The 17,605-nt window shown below is 43.6% G+C and overlaps 2 protein-coding genes across 2 annotated transcripts; both read right to left on the bottom strand.

Annotated features, from left to right (window-relative positions):
* Positions 1-6,314: 6,314 nt before the first annotated feature.
* LOC110520341 (GDP-Man:Man(3)GlcNAc(2)-PP-Dol alpha-1,2-mannosyltransferase) lies at positions 6,315-9,261 on the bottom strand. The gene is made up of 5 exons (XM_021597596.3): positions 8,876-9,261; positions 8,355-8,576; positions 7,866-8,237; positions 7,119-7,702; positions 6,315-6,998 (listed from the first exon to the last, which is right to left on the bottom strand). Exons 1-5 carry the CDS (start codon positions 8,932-8,934, stop codon positions 6,718-6,720), a joined length of 1,518 nt encoding a protein of 505 aa, XP_021453271.2. The 5' UTR covers positions 8,935-9,261; the 3' UTR covers positions 6,315-6,717.
* A 736-nt stretch (positions 9,262-9,997) lies between these two features.
* lrrc63 (leucine rich repeat containing 63) lies at positions 9,998-16,507 on the bottom strand. The gene is made up of 10 exons (XM_021597594.3): positions 16,413-16,507; positions 15,960-16,082; positions 12,879-13,376; positions 12,509-12,667; positions 12,238-12,392; positions 11,807-11,905; positions 11,234-11,370; positions 11,023-11,106; positions 10,625-10,864; positions 9,998-10,486 (listed from the first exon to the last, which is right to left on the bottom strand). The coding sequence occupies exons 2-10, from the start codon at positions 16,051-16,053 to the stop codon at positions 10,273-10,275; spliced, it is 1,680 nt and encodes a 559-aa protein (XP_021453269.2). The 5' UTR covers positions 16,054-16,082; positions 16,413-16,507; the 3' UTR covers positions 9,998-10,272.
* Between the last annotated feature and the right edge of the window lie 1,098 nt (positions 16,508-17,605).

Raw genomic sequence — 17,605 nt, 5'->3', positions numbered from 1 at the left:
CAGATGAACAGTCGGGAGAGGAAAGAACTACAGAGCACAAAGACAAGAAAGGAAAGGGAAGATACGTCTGTTGAATGCATTCAACTGAAATGTGTCTTCCGCATTTAACCCAACCCCTCTGAATCAGAGAGGTTGGGGGGGCTGCCTACATCCACGTCATCGGCGCCCAGGGAACAGTGGGGAACAGCCTTACTCAGGGGCAGAACGACAGGTCAAGTTAAATAATGAAGGGATTCAAGAGGATGAAGAGAAATACGAGAAAATGGACAGTAAAATAATAGTTTGTGATTAAAAAAAAGCTGATTAAGAGGTAAAAGATTCCATTTTTTATTTAACTAGGCAAGTCAGTTAATAACAAATTCTTATTTTCAATGACGGCCTAGGAACAGTAGGTTAACTGCCTGTTCAGGGGCAGAACAACAGATTTGTACCTTGTCAGCTCGGGGGTTTGAACTTGCAACCTTCCGGTTACTAGTCCAACGCTCTAACCACTAGGCTATCCTGCCGCCCCATTGTGCCTTACATTGAATAATGATAGGGCTCTCAAGCATTTGACCGTGTGCATGCATGGGTCTCTAGGAGCTTGACCCACTGAACATGACTATGAGCTTCCAGGCAGGGGAGAAGCTGAGGCACAGGGATTGGTCCGGGCATGTTTGGCACAGGTTGAAGGCACGTCCAGGTCAGAAGTGAGGAAGAGGTGGGGCCAGGCAGCACCACAGACCCTACTGGATGCCCTGGCTGAGATGGACTTCATCTCAGCCATTGTCATCAGTGTGTACCACCATGGCTGTGAGTGAGGGTACACCTGCACACACATTGTTGCAGTTCCAGTTTTGGCTGTAATTTAGTGTAAGTGTTCTAAACGGTCAGTGCAGTACTCTCCTCTTACACCTAGGCACTGCAGAGGGAGAAGGGGAGGCTATAGGGGTGAGGAGACAGCCTGCTCCATGCCCTCTGCCAGGCTGCACTAACTACCACCCTGGATTCTCTACCCCACTACAGGGACAGATTCACAAAGACATCATTCTGTGCAGTCTTTATTACATATGAAAGACCTTCAACTATATGAGCCATGAAAGGTTAGGACAGTGAATCAATTCTCTTGCTTCCCTGCTTTCTTTTCTCCCTCTTAGAACCCTTGACTGAGAATGGGGGAGCAGAGGAGCAGAAGAAAGAGAGGGAGGATGAGGATGGTAAATCAGATGTGGAAGTGGACAAGGAACGCCTGGAGCCCAGGTTGGATGACGACGACACGCTAGTGTGACGCTCGGCTGATACCCACACTGATACAAGGTCAGGAAAATAACCTCACACTCAACGTCAACAAAACAAAAGAGATGATCGTGGACTTCAGGAAACAGCAGAGGGAGCACCCCCCTATCCACATTGACGGGACAGTAGTGGAGAGGGTAGAAAGTTTTAAGTTCCTCGGCGTACACATCACGGACAGACTGAATTGGTCCACCCACACAGACAGCGTGGTGAAGAAGGCGCAGCAGCGCCTCTTCAACCTCAGAAGGCTGAAGAAATTCGGCTTCACCGCCTGGTACGGCAACTGCTCCGCCCAAAACCGTAAGGTTCTTCAGAGGGTAGTGAGGTCTGCACAACGCATCACCGGGGGCAAACTACCTGCCCTCCAGGACACCTACACCACCCGATGTCAAAGGTAGACCATAAAGATCATAAAGGACAACAATCACCCAAGCCACTGCCTGTTCCCCCGCTACCATCCAGAAGGCGAGGTCAGTACAGGTGCATCAAAGCAGGGACCGAGCGACTGAAAAACAGCTTCTATCTCAAGGCCATCAGACTGTTAAACAGCCACCACTAACATTGAGTGGCTGCTGCCATACATGTAAAAAATGTATCACTACCCACTTTAAGCAATGCCACTTAATATAATGTTTACATACCCTACATTACTCATCTCAAATGTATATACTGTACTCTATACCACCTACTGCATCTTGCCATCTTTATGTAATACATATATCACTAGCCACTTTAAACTATGCCACTTAATATGTTTACATACCCTACATTACTCATCTCATATGTATATACTGTACTCGATACCATCTACTGCATCTTGCCTATGCCATTCTGTACCATCATTCATTCATATATCTTTATGTACATATTCTTCATCCCTTTACACTTGTGTGTATAAGGTAGCTGTTGTGAAATTGTTAGGTTAGATTACTCGTTGGTTATTACTGCATTGTCGGAACTAGAAGCACAAGCATTTCGCTACACTCATATTAACATCTGCTAACCATGTGTATGTGACAAATAAAATTTGATTTGGTTCTTGTTTCACAAAGGTCTGCCTGATGTCAGCTATGTAACCTTTACAAAACAGAGATTGTGTCCTCAGTCAACAAGGACTGAGGACAATAATAAACAAAAGCAGGAAAATTAGTGTTCATATTATTATTTATTGTGAGACCATGACAAGACCTTGACCTAGGAAATGGATGCTTTTCTATGAAAGACAAAAGCCCTATCCTTATAATTTATCAACTGACTTGCATTTTTCTTCTTTCTTGGCTTTAAGCTCATTATACCTTATCCAACCTTTCAGTTCCACCACCCACACATGTGATGACATCACCTGGTTTCAATGATGTTTCTAGAGACAATATCTCTCTCATCATCACTCAATGCCTAGGTTTACCTCCACTGTATTCCCATCCTACCATACCTTTGACTGTACATTATACCTTGAAGCTATTTTATCGCCCCCAGAAACCTGCTCCTTTCACTCTCTGTTCCAGACGTCCTAGACGACCAATTTTCATAGCTTTTAGCCCTACCCTTATCCTACTCCTCCTCTGTTCCTCTGGTGATGTAGAGGTGAATCCAGGCCCTGCAGTGCCTAGCGCCACTCCTATTCCCCAGGCGCTCTCTTTTGATGACTTCTGTAACCGTAATAGCCTTGGTTTCATGCTTGTTAACATTTAGAAGCCTCCTCCCTAAGTTTGTTTTATTCACTGCTTTAGCACACTCTGCCAACCCGGATGTCCTAGCCGTGTCTGAATCCTGGCTTAGGAAGACTACCAAAAATTCTGAAATCTCCATCCCTAACTACAACATTTTCAGACAAGATAGAATTATCAAAGGGGGCGGTGTTGCAATCTACTGCAGAGATAGCCTGCAGAGTTCTGTCCTACTATCCAGGTCTGTACCCAAACAATTTGAACTTCTACTCTTAAAAATCCACCCCTTTAAAAACAAGTATCTCATCGTTGCCGCCTGCTATAAGACCACCCTCTGCCCCCAGCTATGCTCTGGAAACCATATGTGAACTGATTGCCCCCCATATATCTTCAGAGCTCGTGCTGCTAGGTGACCTAAACAGGGACATGCTTAACACCCCAGTCATCCTACAATCTAAGCTTGATGCCCTCAATCTCACACAAATTATCAATGAATCTACCAGGTACCCCCCCCCCCCCCCCAAAGCTGTAAACATGGGCACCCTCATAGATATCATCCTAACCAACTTGCCCACTAAATACACCTCTGCTGTTTTCAACCAAGATCTCAACGATCACTGCCTCATTGCCTGCATCCGTAATGGGTCAGCGGTCAAACGACCTCCACTCATCACTGTCAATCGCTCCCTGAAACACTTCAGCGAGCAGGCCTTTCTAATCGACCTGGCCTGGGTATCCCGTCAGTAGAGGATGCCTGTTCTTTTTTAGTTTTTTTAAAATGCCTTCCTCACCATCTTAAATAAGCATGCCCCATTCAAGAAATTTAGAACCAGGAACAGATTTAGCCCTTGGTTCTCTCCAGACCAGACTGCCCTTAACCAACACAAAAACATCCTATGGCGTTCTGCATTAGCATCGAACAGCCCCAGTGATATGCAACTTTTCAAGGAAGTTAGAAACCAATACACACATGCAGTTAGAAAAGCCAAGGCTAGCTTTTTCAAGCAGAAATTTGCTTCCTGCAACACAAACTCAAAAATGTTCTGGGGCACTGTAAAATCCATGGAGAATAAGAACACCTCCTCCCAGCTGCCCACTGCACTGAGGACAGGAAACTCTGTCACCACCGATAAATCCACTATATTTGAAAATTTCAATAAGCATTTTTCTACAGCTGGCCATGCTTTCCACCTGGCTACCCCTACCCCGGTCAACAGCACCCCCCACAGCAACTCGCCCAAGCCTTCCCCATTTCTCTTTCTCCCAAATCCAGTCAGCTGATGTTCTGAAAGAACTGCAAAATCTGGACCCCTAAAAATCAGCCGGGCTAGACAATCTGGACCCTTTCTTTCTAAAACTATCTGCCTAAATTGTTGCAACCCCTAATACTAGCTTGTTCAACCTCTCTTTTGTGTCGTCTGAGATTCCCAAAGATTGGAAAGCAGCTGCGGTCATCCCCCTCTTCAAAGGGGGGGACACTCTAGACCCAAACTGCTACAGACCTATATCTATCCTACCCTGCCTTTCTAAGGTCTTCGAAAGCCAAGTCAACAAACAGATCACCGAATATTTCGAATCCCACCACACATTCTCTGCTATGGAATCTGGTTTCAGAGCTGGTCTTGGGTGCACCTCAGCCACGCTCAAGATCCTACACGATATCTTAACCGCCATCGATAAGAAACAATACTGTGCAGCCGTATTCATTGACCTGGCCAAGGCTTTCGACTCTGTCAATCACCACATCGTCATAGGCAGACTCGATAGCCTTGGTTTCTCAAATGATTGCCTCGCCTGGTTTACCAACTACTTCTCTGATAGAGTTCAGTGTGTCAAATCGGAGGGCCTGTTGTCCGGACCTCTGGCAGTTAAATTCTTGGGCCGACTCTCTTCTCTGTATACATCAATGATGTCGCTCTTGCTGCTGGTGAGTCTCTGATCCACCTCTACGCAGACGACACAATTCTGTATACTTCTTGGACACTGTGTTATCAACCCTCCAGACGAGCTTCAATGCCATACAACTCTCCTTCTGTGGCTTCCAACTGCTCTTAAATACAAGTAAAACAAAATGCATGCTTATCAATCGATTGCTGCCTGCACCTGCCCGCCCATCCAGCATCACTACTCTAGGCGGTTCTGACTTAGAATATGCGGACAACTACAAATACCTAGATGTCTGATTAGACTGTAAACTCTCCTTACAGACTCATATCAAACATCTCCAAATCCAAAGGTAAATCTACAATGGGCTTCCTATTTCGCAACAAAGCATCCTTCACTAATGCTACCAAACATACCCTCGTAAAACTGACCATCCTACCGATCCTCGACTTCGGCGATGTCATTTACAAAATAGCCTCCAATACCCTACTCAATAAATTGGATGCAGTCTATCACAGTGCCATCTGTTTTGTCGCCAAAGCCCCATATACTACCCACCACTGCGACCTGTACACTCTCGTTGGCTGGCCCTCGCTTCATACTCGTCGCCAAACCCATTGGCTCCAGGTCATCTACAAGACCCTGCTAGGTAAAGTCCCCCCTTATCTCAGCTCGCTGGTCACCATAGCAGCACCCACCTGTAGCACGCGCTCCAGCAGGTATATCTCTCTGGTCACCCCCAAAACCAATTCTTCCTTTGGCCGCCTCTCCTTCCAGTTCTCTGCTGCCAATGACTGGAACAAACTACAAAAATCTCTGAAACTGGAAACACTTATCTCCCTCACTAGCTTTAAGCACCAGCTGTCAGAGCAGCTCCCAGATTACTGCACCTGTACATAGCCCATCTATAATTTAGCCCAAACAACTACCTCTTCCCCTACTGTATTTATTTTTTTCCATTATTTCTTCTTTGCACATTCTTCCACTGCAAATCTACCATTCCAGTGTTTTACTTGCTATATTGTTTTTACTTCTCCACCATGGCCTTTTTTTGCCTTTACCTCCCTTATCTCACCTCATTTGCTCACATTGTATATATACTTATTTTTCTATTGTATTATTGACTGTATGTTTTTTTTACTCCATGTGTAACTGTGTTGTTGTTGTTGTTGTTGTATGTGTCGAACTGCTTTGCTTTATCTTGGCCAGGTCACAATTGTAAATGAGAACTTGTTCTCAACTTGCCTACCTGGTTAAATAAAGGTGAAATATATATATGTTTTTTACATTTTAAGTACAGACGCGTCTTGCATTTTTCTAAACTGCAGGTTAAAGTTTTGACCAAGGGCTATCTATTCTTTCCACAGGTTAAAGTATAACATAAGCAAGCATTGACAAGATGTCAATTATTTGGGCATTGAAAATGTTTCGGTATCGTTGTTGCTTAGAGGAACTTTAAAGACTAAATAAAAATTATATACAAAATACAACAAGTTTACGTTTAAGATTCAGACAAATTAACAATACATTTCCTTTTTTTTAAAAAGCATTGTTTGTATAATATCTACAATTCTGAGCCATAGTCCCATACAGAACAAGAAAAAAAATCACAGTGAGAAAAAAAAAGCACAATGTTTGATCCCTCTGCCGTATTGGACTAGATATAAGGACCAAGTGCTTTTTGAGTGTAAACATCAATAGAATTTCCAGCAAGTCCCTTCACTGGAACTCTAGCAAGACAGAGCAAGTTATACAAGCATCCTTACTTATTCCTATGAATAAAGCCAGCAAAGGTCTCATAGACCATCAGTTTCCCAGCCAATCAGGCCTGTGAGTGCAGCAGAGAGGAAGGGTTTCAGTCTGTGAGGGGGGAGTGATTGGTTTTCCCTCATCACTCCAGCTTTCCCATCAGAGATTCCATGGAAGACAGGAAGCTGGCGTCAAACTCCTGGTCGGAGAAACGGTCTACAGACCGTCGAGCATTGCGCCGGATCTCCAGCCGTGCCGACGGCGACAGTGCCAGGATGGTCTCCATGGCAGTAGCGTAGCTGTCCTCGCTGTCGGCCAGGAAGCCAGTCTGCCCGCCCTCATAGGGAACCACAATGTCCAGCTTGGGGCCGCCGGACTTGTGAGCCAGAATGACTGTACCTGCAGCCATACATTCTACCACACCTGAGACAGGAGAGAGAGGATGCAGAGAGTAGGAACTGGGATCAGATGAATAAGTTTGGAATGTACAACACTTCTCTTAAAAACGGAAGATAATAAGATGGTATAGATAAAAATGAATACCTATGCCAAAATGCTCATTCCACATGGTGTGCAGACCAATGGTGGCGTCCACCAGCTCCCTCTTTAACTCATCAAAGGGAACGTTAAGTTTAAACTCAACTCTTTCTGTCACACCCAGCTCCTGGCACAACCCCCTCAGCATCAGCACTCTATCATCATCCTCCTGGTTACGGCAGCCACCAATCAACACCAGCCTCAGAGAATCCCGCCCTCCTGGACCTACCCCTTTCCTGTCCAGAAGCTTCCGGAAGGCCCTAATCTGCAGCCGGTGGTCTTTCTCTGGTCGGAACTGCCCCACGGACACTATCGAATGGCACTTCCTGTCATCGAGCACCTCCCCTTCCACCTCATCCTCCAATGGGATGTTGAGGAAGGAGCGGACGTCGCAGGGAGGATAGACCACACCGGTGCGGCTGGGTGCGCGCCACAGGGCCAGGATGTGGCCCAGTGTCCAGGTAGAGTTGACCATGACGACATCGCTGCAGGAGCCAGCTAGGCCGTAGATCAGAGCAAAAGCACAGTAGTACATCACCTTGGCCATACTAAGAAGAGGGTTAGCAGAGATGTAGTCTGCATTGTTGAACCTGTTGGGATTATAGGAGGGAGTGTATCATCACAAATACTGCAGAGGCAAATTACAAGTTTGATAACAAAAACATCAACCAAACTATTAACGAATACATTATCTGTGTCACAATAAATAACCATATCAACATGCTTTATGTAATTAAAATAAACAGTTCTGACCTTGGGTTTCTCTCTCTCACCACAGACAGCATGTCAGTACTGACGGTGGGGTAGTGCACATAGCTGCCCACCCTGCATCCTCCCAGGTAGCGGAAGATGGGCAGAGTGAAGGCATAGCCCATGGAGTCCATATAGAGGTCTGGTACAAAGGCAGTGAGGGCCTCCCAGCCCAGGAACATTGAGCCCATGCTCTGCCCCAGCAGGGTGAAGTGGGGGTAGGAGCTAGCCTCCACCAGGAGACGGTTCTTCAGGAATATGAAAGTCACTGGATGAGGCAGCCTGATGTTGAAGCGTTGTTGGGCGCCCTCGAGGATCTGCACCCCTGTCACCCCATGGTCACCGGTGTACACAACGAATGAAACGCTTGGGTATCTACGGGAGGGAAGGCACAGAAGAGACATAACATATCAAAAAGATAGGTTATTAAGCTCATGAGCACTCCACGAATGCATTAAAATCTAACTATAGGCTCAGACTGCGTAAACCTACCTATTCTGAAGCGCTCTGAGGGCACACCAGAGCACCCGCTCCCCGCCCCCTCCTGCATTGCAGTAGGGGTGGAAGAAGGCCACAGTTGGGGAACTGTTCTGAGCCAGGCGGGCTTTCCGACTCCTCTGCAGCCATATTCGGACACCCATGACGAGTAGAAACAGGAGCAGCGCCAGCACCAAGCTCAGATACACGCATGGCAGCACCATGGACCATAGTAAGCTGTTTTCAAGACAAAAAATAATTAAGGTTATACTACTAACTATAACACCATGGTGGCTGGCTGACTGGTTCTGAGTAGCTAGCCAACTGGGAATTTAACTCGTTTTTGACAATGGTTTGTCTATACAAATGACTCCGATTGTAAAATGTCTTCTCTTCATATATATGGCTACTAACTAACGTTAGGTAGCTATGACGGTCACTTCATTCTTTATTCACATCCAGTTTCTGTTGGCGAGAATTGTAAGGTTAGACAGGTATCCGAAACAAAGCAGCATCATTTATTAATTGATTATTACCTGATTAAGTCACATAAGCACAGAGACAGATGGTCACGATGATGATCATGGCCAGCCATCTTGACAACACAACACAAACTTTGACACCGGAAGTGCTTGTAAAGCTTTCTCAAAAATATGTCGTTTCAGCCACCGTCATAAACTTCTACACTTTTTCTACAATTAATCTTCTTAAAATGTGATTTGAAACCGAACACCAACATTAACCACACTGCTAAGCTTAAAGTAAGACCAAAAAGCAAATGTTAATTTTCAAGAATTTATACGATATAGCGCATTATGACTTTGCCGCTGTGGTAAGTAACGTTAGTGATAGCCCAAAGATGTTCGTCTTTTCCTGTAGCTGTCTGCTCCTCCTCTTCTTCTATGGTATTATGGCGGTCTGCAAACATACTCGTAAGTTAGCGGTGCATGCCTCCACCTACTGTGTGGGCTGTGTCTGCCTACTGTGGGCTGTGTCTGCCTACTGCCTACTGTTCTGGAGTGTGAATACTAAATACTTTTTTGCCCCACTGTACTTGGATGGGTAGTCAGAATTTGTTGCTGGCATGTCATGCCTAAATTTGCTAATCTTGTCAATGAAGCAATACCAGTGGGTTTTGTGATGAATGAGCCATCTGATTCAAATGAAGGATGGAGCAGAGTTTGCCTTTTTGCCCAAAATTGAATTGAAGGTGCTCCAAAACTTTTTCCTATCATTCTTTATCATTTATGTTTCATAGTGTAGTTTCTTCTTTTTATTCAGTTTAGTCACATGACTTCTCAATTTGCAGTGTTTGTCAATCAGTTGTGCAGCCAGACTTATTTGCCATTACTCTGACCTCATCCCTCTCAACTATACATCATCTTCTCTTTTTCTTCTAAGGTTTTATAGCATACTTCAACTAATGTTGTATTGCCACCGCCACCACCTGGACGGGTGTAAAAAAAAAAGTATTTTAAAAATGCCATTACACTACTAATAAAAAAGTTACAAAACTCGTCTCACTCCTTCAGTCATTCAAAAAACTATTTGTCAAGCTCTGTTGAGGTGCTGTGATTGGTCCATATTTCGTTTGTTTAAATAAGAAGTCAGACTTAAAGCGATACACACTACTTGAGGCTGAAATAGTTAAACACAACTAGTATTCAGAAATACTTTATTTTAATTGGAGGTCAATGGAAAATGTAAAGACATTAAAAGTGCCATAATTATGGGAGTTTTCACATGCACTTGCTTTGCAAAATACATGTTTTGCAGACAACTACTCAAGGTTATATAAAGACAGAGACATCAGTAGACATTATGGTAAGGTTACAATTTGGCACAAGATTAGTAGAGCTGATGAGATAGATATTCAGAGGTCTTTGGCTATTAAGGACAAGATACAGTAGCCTCAGTATTGGTTCCTTCATAGTCATGTTAGTTGTTCACTATTGTGAGTTGTGTCTTCTCCATACAGAAGACTGGAGAGACTCTTGGTCTGGATCTTGAAGTTCCAGTGGCATGCTGGGGTGCAGGCATAGAAGATGAAGGGCACCCTGTGTAGTCCGAAGATATTGTAGCAGGGACGGATTACCTTGAGTCCAGGTCCGTACATAGGACCCCTACAGCAGTCACACACACCCACCCTGGGGACACAAAAAAAACACACACACCATCAATGAAACAGTCATCTCTTTTACCTTAAAACAAACAAACATGGAGTTCATCCTTTATACTGTGTATTTATTTAGTTGAATCTGATCAGGGTCATGTAAATAGGCTACCTGTTAAGGGCCATCTGTGCCTCAGGGGGAAGGCTGGCGTAGCGCAGACAGGTGTCTGTGAGAGAGAGGGTCATAGTGGCTGAGTGTTGCAGATCCTGGGGAGAGTTCCAGCTGCAGCTCTTCCAAAAGTAGGGGTGCATGTAGTTGTTGGAGATCCTGAGCTGGGTGAGGGAGAGGCGCAGGGCCCCACAGGGCAGGCCAGGCAGCTGGTTCCCCTCCACATTCAGGTACTCCAGAGTCCTGCAGACAGAGGTGTTCTGTTATATTTAAATAATAACACAAAGTGGGTACTTTACAAAGGTGGTGGTGGTAGGTGAGTTACCCCCATACAATATAAGACCTTGGAAAAAGCTCCACATCATGGTCTTTGCAGACTTACTGCCTACTCTAGACTGTACCTGAGTTTTCTGATGTCATTTGTTAGGGATGAGAGAAGGTTGTAGGATACATCTAGAAACTGCAGGGTGGGCAGCTGGTACAGCCTGTAGGTAGGACCAACAGCACAGGACTCAGAACTGGGAGACCGACAGAGACTTCTAACAGCAGTGTAGGTTTATAACACTGTGGTATAACAAGTTCCCAACCCTGTAGCGCCCCCTTGTGGCTTACTCTGACGGCAGGGAGGTGATCTTGCAGAAGGAGATGACAAAGATTTTGAGCCTGGTGAGTCTGTGGATGCCGGTAGGAATCTCCTCTATGGGGTTGTCTCTCATCTTCAGCACCTCCAACTGTGTGAGCTCATACACCTGTTTAAAGAGAGAGAGAGAAGATATATTGGGAAGTTGTCTTGCCATGGAATTGCAATGACATTTTGCAACATGCTCAGAACCCCCTTTTCAGATAAATAGGCTCTAAAACAGGGTTCCCCAACTGGCGGCCTGCGGGCCTAATTTGGCCCACGGGGGATTTTATTTGGCCCCCCAACTTTTCGGAGCATTTTATTTTTTTATTTTATTGTTGCAAAGACTGTAACAACACCAGCAAATCAGCTCCACGTGATTTTAATTTTGGAAATCTGTTTCAAAGTATTCTGAAACATAATAGAGAGATATACTGTATGTGATCGCATACAAATGTAAGCAAGGTTTGAAATTATTCGTTTTAGTCAAATATCTAGTTGATGATCACTGCTCTAAAACGACCCCATGCTCATGGTTTGCCTCAGTTCATAAGGCATCTCACCTCCACTGGGAAGATAGTGAAGTCATTGAAGGATAGGTTGAGGTAGAGCAGGCTCTGGGCCAGAGGAGTCAGATCAGGAAGCAGGGCAATGAAGTGGGCCTGAGAAAACACACAGTAAATCAAACACACAGTCAAGGTTCAGAGAAAAAGGGAAGCTCTAGCTTGCATATTCCTCTTCAACTTCCTGTTATGCTAAATTTGAGACAGTCGTTTCATTTCCTTTTAATGTTAGTCAGAATAAGTGATGTCTGTGTTTCTGTCGCTCTCAGTAATGCTGCAAAGAGTCTGAGAACAAATGTTTTCAATACATAAGGAATAAATGATAAAACAATAAGAAAATGATACATAAATAATTGGCAAACAAGAGACTTGTAGAATTTGACACACACACACCCACACAAACACACAACACAGTAAGCAACACACAGCACCTTCAGGGTGAGTGCCTTGCCCCCCTCTGTCAGACAGTCCAGTATGGCCAGCTCAGATGGGTTGATGCCCTCTCCAGAGTGCCTGAACGGGGAGTGGGTCCGCCGAGAGCCCTGGAAGTGCTTGGTAGTCACAGAGTTCAGGATCACCTCCGTTCCTGGTCAAAGGAAAAATGTATTTATTTGCTACAAGAAAAACAGAACTTGGCTTTGTACAAACAACTCAATAGTGTTAGTTTTGTTATAGTAAGTTAGAAGGCAAACATGTTCTTGCCTAGGTATAGATTTCCCTGCTTCTGAACAGCTTGTCTTTCCCCTGGGGGTACCCATATCTCCACAGACTTCTGTTCAGACCTACAGGTCCCATCTCCCAAACAGCTCCGCCGACACATCATCTGAGTTTGCACCTCCATACGGATCAATGCTGCCAGCTCTTATCAGATAACACACAACAAATGCTAACAACACACACAATACGCATGAAGAAACAGTACACCTCTGTAACTTACACAAGCAAGCATCCTTGTCACACAATACTCACTAAATAATACACTAGTACTGGTGCATAATGAACACACCACAATCTGGATTATAGCCTACTACAATGGTAGGTAATCTTTTAACATATTATATGCAGTATGTACCGCATATGATTTGCTTCTGTGGGATCCTGCTCTTGGCCTCTGGCAATTTCTCAGTGGACATCAGCTGCTTGGACACCTCAGTCTGCTGCCCTTTGTGCAGCTCCATCAGGAAAAGCCCAACCAGCTTCCTGTAGTTGCAGCGAGACAGTGCCACTTTCTTCAGGCCCTCTAGTGACTGAGCCCCACAGCCGCCATTAGGGTCCCGCAGAAAGTCATTGAAGCTAAAACTAGGGGGAAAGGGGATGTATCTGGGGTCTGTCTTGAGGAGGTCGAGGAGGGGGATTTTGGGGAGAGTGCGTGGAGGTTTACAGGGGAATCCCTCAATTATTTCAGGTATTAGCATGGATGGGACCGAGGTCAGAGGAGTGGGAGCCACCCTAAAGGCTGCAGGGTCATAGTCCCAAAGAGGAAGCATGTGGCAGCTTGACTCACTCCGCCCGGTGGCACTGTCCTTCAGATCCCTTCTCTCTGTTGAGGGCAATGAGTCTATGATTGTACCTGGAAGAAACAAATGCAAGTTTCCCATGGCACTTTAACAGTTGGATCAAACGTAGATAGTGCTGACCAACATTTTTGTTATTTTTCATTTTTTAAACAACTAATTGACCAACAATTCAATTATTTGAATTCCATTTCATTCATTTTTATTCTGTGAGCTCAATGCACACATTGCAGTCTCTCTAGAGATAAATCCGATCCAGCCTGAACTGTGTGATGTTGTACGGAGTTGTAGTTTCGAACAGGCCAATATTCTCCATAGTTTAGCTCATAAAACGTGGTAATTAACTACAATTACCATAATCCATTGTGCATCTGCTTGTCCAGTCTGTGTTTCTTTTACAAATGCACAATTGTGAGGGGATATTGAGAGCAGTTGTTGTTCGCAAGGTATCTCTACCTGAAAATACATGATCTATGTGATTAATAGTTGGTATTCAGCAGACATAAAAGTATGCCTTATTTACTTTGAAGAACTACAAAATAGTGATTTTGTCAGAAAGCATTGGCAGCAGTGAAAACAAATGTGATTTACACAACTGAAATATTTTATTAACATAAAGTAATGTGAACAAATGGGTAATAAGTTATAAGCAGTAATTGTACATGCATAAGTGTCATATATTGCCTTCCTTTCACCTACACATTGGGGAGAAATAAGAAAGATCAGTTCTGTAATTCTTTGTATTTTGGTTGTTCTCAGAGGAGGCTCAATTTGCCCGACTGACATAAATTGTCTGCCTTTTGGAATGTTCTTGCAATTTTCTCATAAAACGTGTCTAGAACATTAATATTGTATATTCTGAGAACATGGCAACCATGTCCTGTGTATGTTTGGTGGGACGTTGATGAAATATTCTTCTACCCTGAAAAAAACTGGGCACATGAATGTTCTTGCAACGTTCCATAAAAGGCATCAAGAACATTAATGTTGTATACTGAACAAATATATAAATAAACAAATATATAAACGCAACATGTAAAGTGTTGGTACCATGTTTCATAGGCTGAAATAAAAGATCCCAGAAATGTTCCACACGCACAAAAAGCAAATTTCTCTTAAATGTTGTGCTGGGGACAATAAAAGGCGACTCTAAAATGTGAGGTGACTGCAGGAATGTCCACTAGAGCTGTTAACAGATAATTTAATGTTTATTTCTCTCGCATAAGCCGCCTCCAATGTCATTTTAGAGAATTTGGCAGCACATCCAACAGGCGTCAACCGCAGACCATGTGTAACCACGCCAACCCAGGACCTCTACATCCGGCTTCTTGACCTGCGGGATCATCTGAGACCAGCCACCGGACAGCTGATGAAACTGTTGAATTGCACAACCGAAGAATGTCTGCACAAACTGTCAGAAACCGTCTCAAGGAAGCTCATCTGCGTGCTTGTCATCCTCACCAGGGTCTTTACCTGACTGCAGTTGGGCGTCGTAACCGACTTCAGTGGGCAAATGCTCACCTTCGATGGCCTCTGGCACGCTGGAGAAGTGTGGTCTTCATGGATTAATCTCGGTTTCAACTGTACTGGGCAGTTGTGTGGGCGAGCGGTTTTCTGATGTCAACGTCGTGAACAGAGTGCCCCATGGTGGCGGTGGGGTTATTGTATGGGCAGGCATAAGCTACGGACAACGAACACAATTGCATTTTATTGATGCCAATTTCAATGCACAGATATACCATCACAAGATCCTGAGGGCCATTGTCGTGCCATTCATCCACCACAATTACCTCATGTTTCAGCATGATAATGCACAGCCCCATGTCGCAAGGATCTGTACACAATTCCTGGTAGCTGAAAATGTCCCAGTTCTTCCATGGCCTGCATACTCACCAGACATATCACCCATTGAGCATGTTTGTGATGCTCTGGATCGACGTGTATGACAGAGTGTTCCAGTTCCGCCAATATTCAACAAATTCGCATAGACATTGAAGAGAAGTGGGACAACATTCCACATTCCACAATCAACAGCCTGATCAACTCTATGCGAAGGAAATTTGTTGCGCTGCATGAGGCAAATCGTGGTCACACCAGACACTGACTGGTTTTCTGATAAAAAGTATCTGTGACCAACACATACATATCCGTATTCCCAAGCATCTGAAATCGCTAGATTAGGGGCGTATATGAACTCTAACTCAGTAAAATCTGAAATTGTTGCATGTTGCTTTTAGATTTTTGTTCAGTGTATATTCTGAGAACATTGTAACCAAGTTCTAGATAAGTTCTGCTTGACATTAAAGGAACATTCTCTTAACTTTAACACCAAAACATTCTAAAAAGGTTCTAAGAAGTTTTTTGCTAACATAGATAGAATGCTGTTCCCCTAACTAACAGAAAACTGGACACTCAAACATTAGGGGAACATTGGGGGTAACATTACAAATACGTTCCCTCTCCCTAGAATTGTCAACTGGGCAGAAAGATCAGTTTTAAGCTGCTGGAATGACTTTTCAGTTTCACTTTTTTGTATCGTCCAATGGGGCAACCCCCGAGCCGGCTGAACTTGCGGGACTGCTCAATTCACTTGTCCCAGGCAATAGGGCAATCCCTGTATTACAATCCCTGTAACCTACCTGAAAGTATAGGCGAAGGAAGTGATTTCACAATGGGGGGATTCTTTTTAGGGGGCAAAGGCCTCCGAAGAAGCCTTGCACGTTTTGATGGCATAGCGACTCCACGGTGAAAGCTTCTATTTCCTGGCAAAAAAAGTACAGTAGCTAAGTTTACTGTATACATTTACAGTTGCATAAATGTCCTCTGATTTTCATGAGGAGGCTGCAGGCTAATCAGAGGGAGCAAAACTGGCAAGCCTAGTTGTTGGCAACATTAAGAAATCAGAGAGCTAAGCTAACCAACCACAAACAACCAGTCATATAATAATAGCAACCAGTAGCCATGAATTTACCAAATAATGACATTTGAAACACGTTCAATATAAACATCACATTCTTAATTTCACATTTAGTTAACTAGCTAGCTTAGCTACATCATATTGTCCCTTTGTCCCTTTTTGGAGGCAAACTTACCGCTGAGATTTCCCTGGCCTCTATGTAAGTGGTGGAGAGTCGACCTCCCGATTCAGCAGAGTCCTTAGCAACCGCCATAACAACCGTCAAACAAATCAAGAGTCTGAGTCAAAAAACATTTAAATATATATATATTTTTTTCAAATAGTCTGAGTCAAATTGGGTGCATGCATATAATTCCGTTAAGAATGAAAATAGTAATTTAATATGATCTATATGTATGCTTGATTGTCTACTACACTAGAGTATGCAAGGTAGAGTAGGTTACTTTCTAAATGTTATCCGTTACAGTTACTACTTACCTGTCCACAATTGTAATCAGTAACGTAATTTTTGGATTACACAAACTCAGTAATGTAATCGGATTACATTCAGTTACTTTTAAATTACTTTCCCCTTAAGAAGAAGAAGACAACTGTAACGGTTTTCAGTAGGAAGGATCGGACCAATATGCAGCTTGGTACGTGTGCATGTTAATATTTATTTAAACTGAACACAAAAACAAAATAACAAGAGAACGAACGAAAACGAAACAGTTTTGCCTGGTGCAGACACAGAGACAGAAAACAACTACCCACAAATCATAGTGGGAAAACAGGCTGCCTATGAATGGTTCTCAATCAGTTACAAAGATAAACAGCTGCCTCTGATTGGGAACCATACCAGGCCAAACACAGAAATTCAAAAACATAGAACAACACATAGAATGCCCATCCCAACTCACGCCCTGACCAAACTAAAATAGAGACGAAAAAAGGAACTAAGGTCAGGACGTGACAACAACAATGCATGTTACCAATTGAACGACATCTACTGCAGGATAAATCTATGTTAAAGTTTACATAGCTGGCAGTATATGGATGTTATATTTTACTTTATGGTTATGTAGGCTTCTTCTAACCCATCGCTTTTTACTACATTTAATAATACGATTAAATTGTAATTTTACATTAAAAACAAAAGTCTATCAGAATTCCAGTCATTCCAGTAAATATGATACCCCTTGATCTTCAAGAATAGGACTTGGAAATATGAAAGTATAGATTAGCCAAAGTGTTTTACCTGAGCATAACCAGAAAACTAAGGACTTATTAGCCAGCCCTACTCTGTTGTTTATGATTTTGTTATCATGGAGGACAGATTGGGCTCATTGATTCGAGTTGAAAAATAAATGCTGTGCTCATGGAATGGCA

This window comes from Oncorhynchus mykiss, chromosome 3 (assembly GCF_057628025.1).
Source record: "Oncorhynchus mykiss isolate SJ-2025 chromosome 3, ASM5762802v1, whole genome shotgun sequence".
NCBI lineage: Eukaryota > Metazoa > Chordata > Actinopteri > Salmoniformes > Salmonidae > Oncorhynchus > Oncorhynchus mykiss.
The sequence above is the reverse complement of the archived record's forward strand: the minus strand, read 5'-3'. Positions and strand labels throughout refer to the sequence as shown.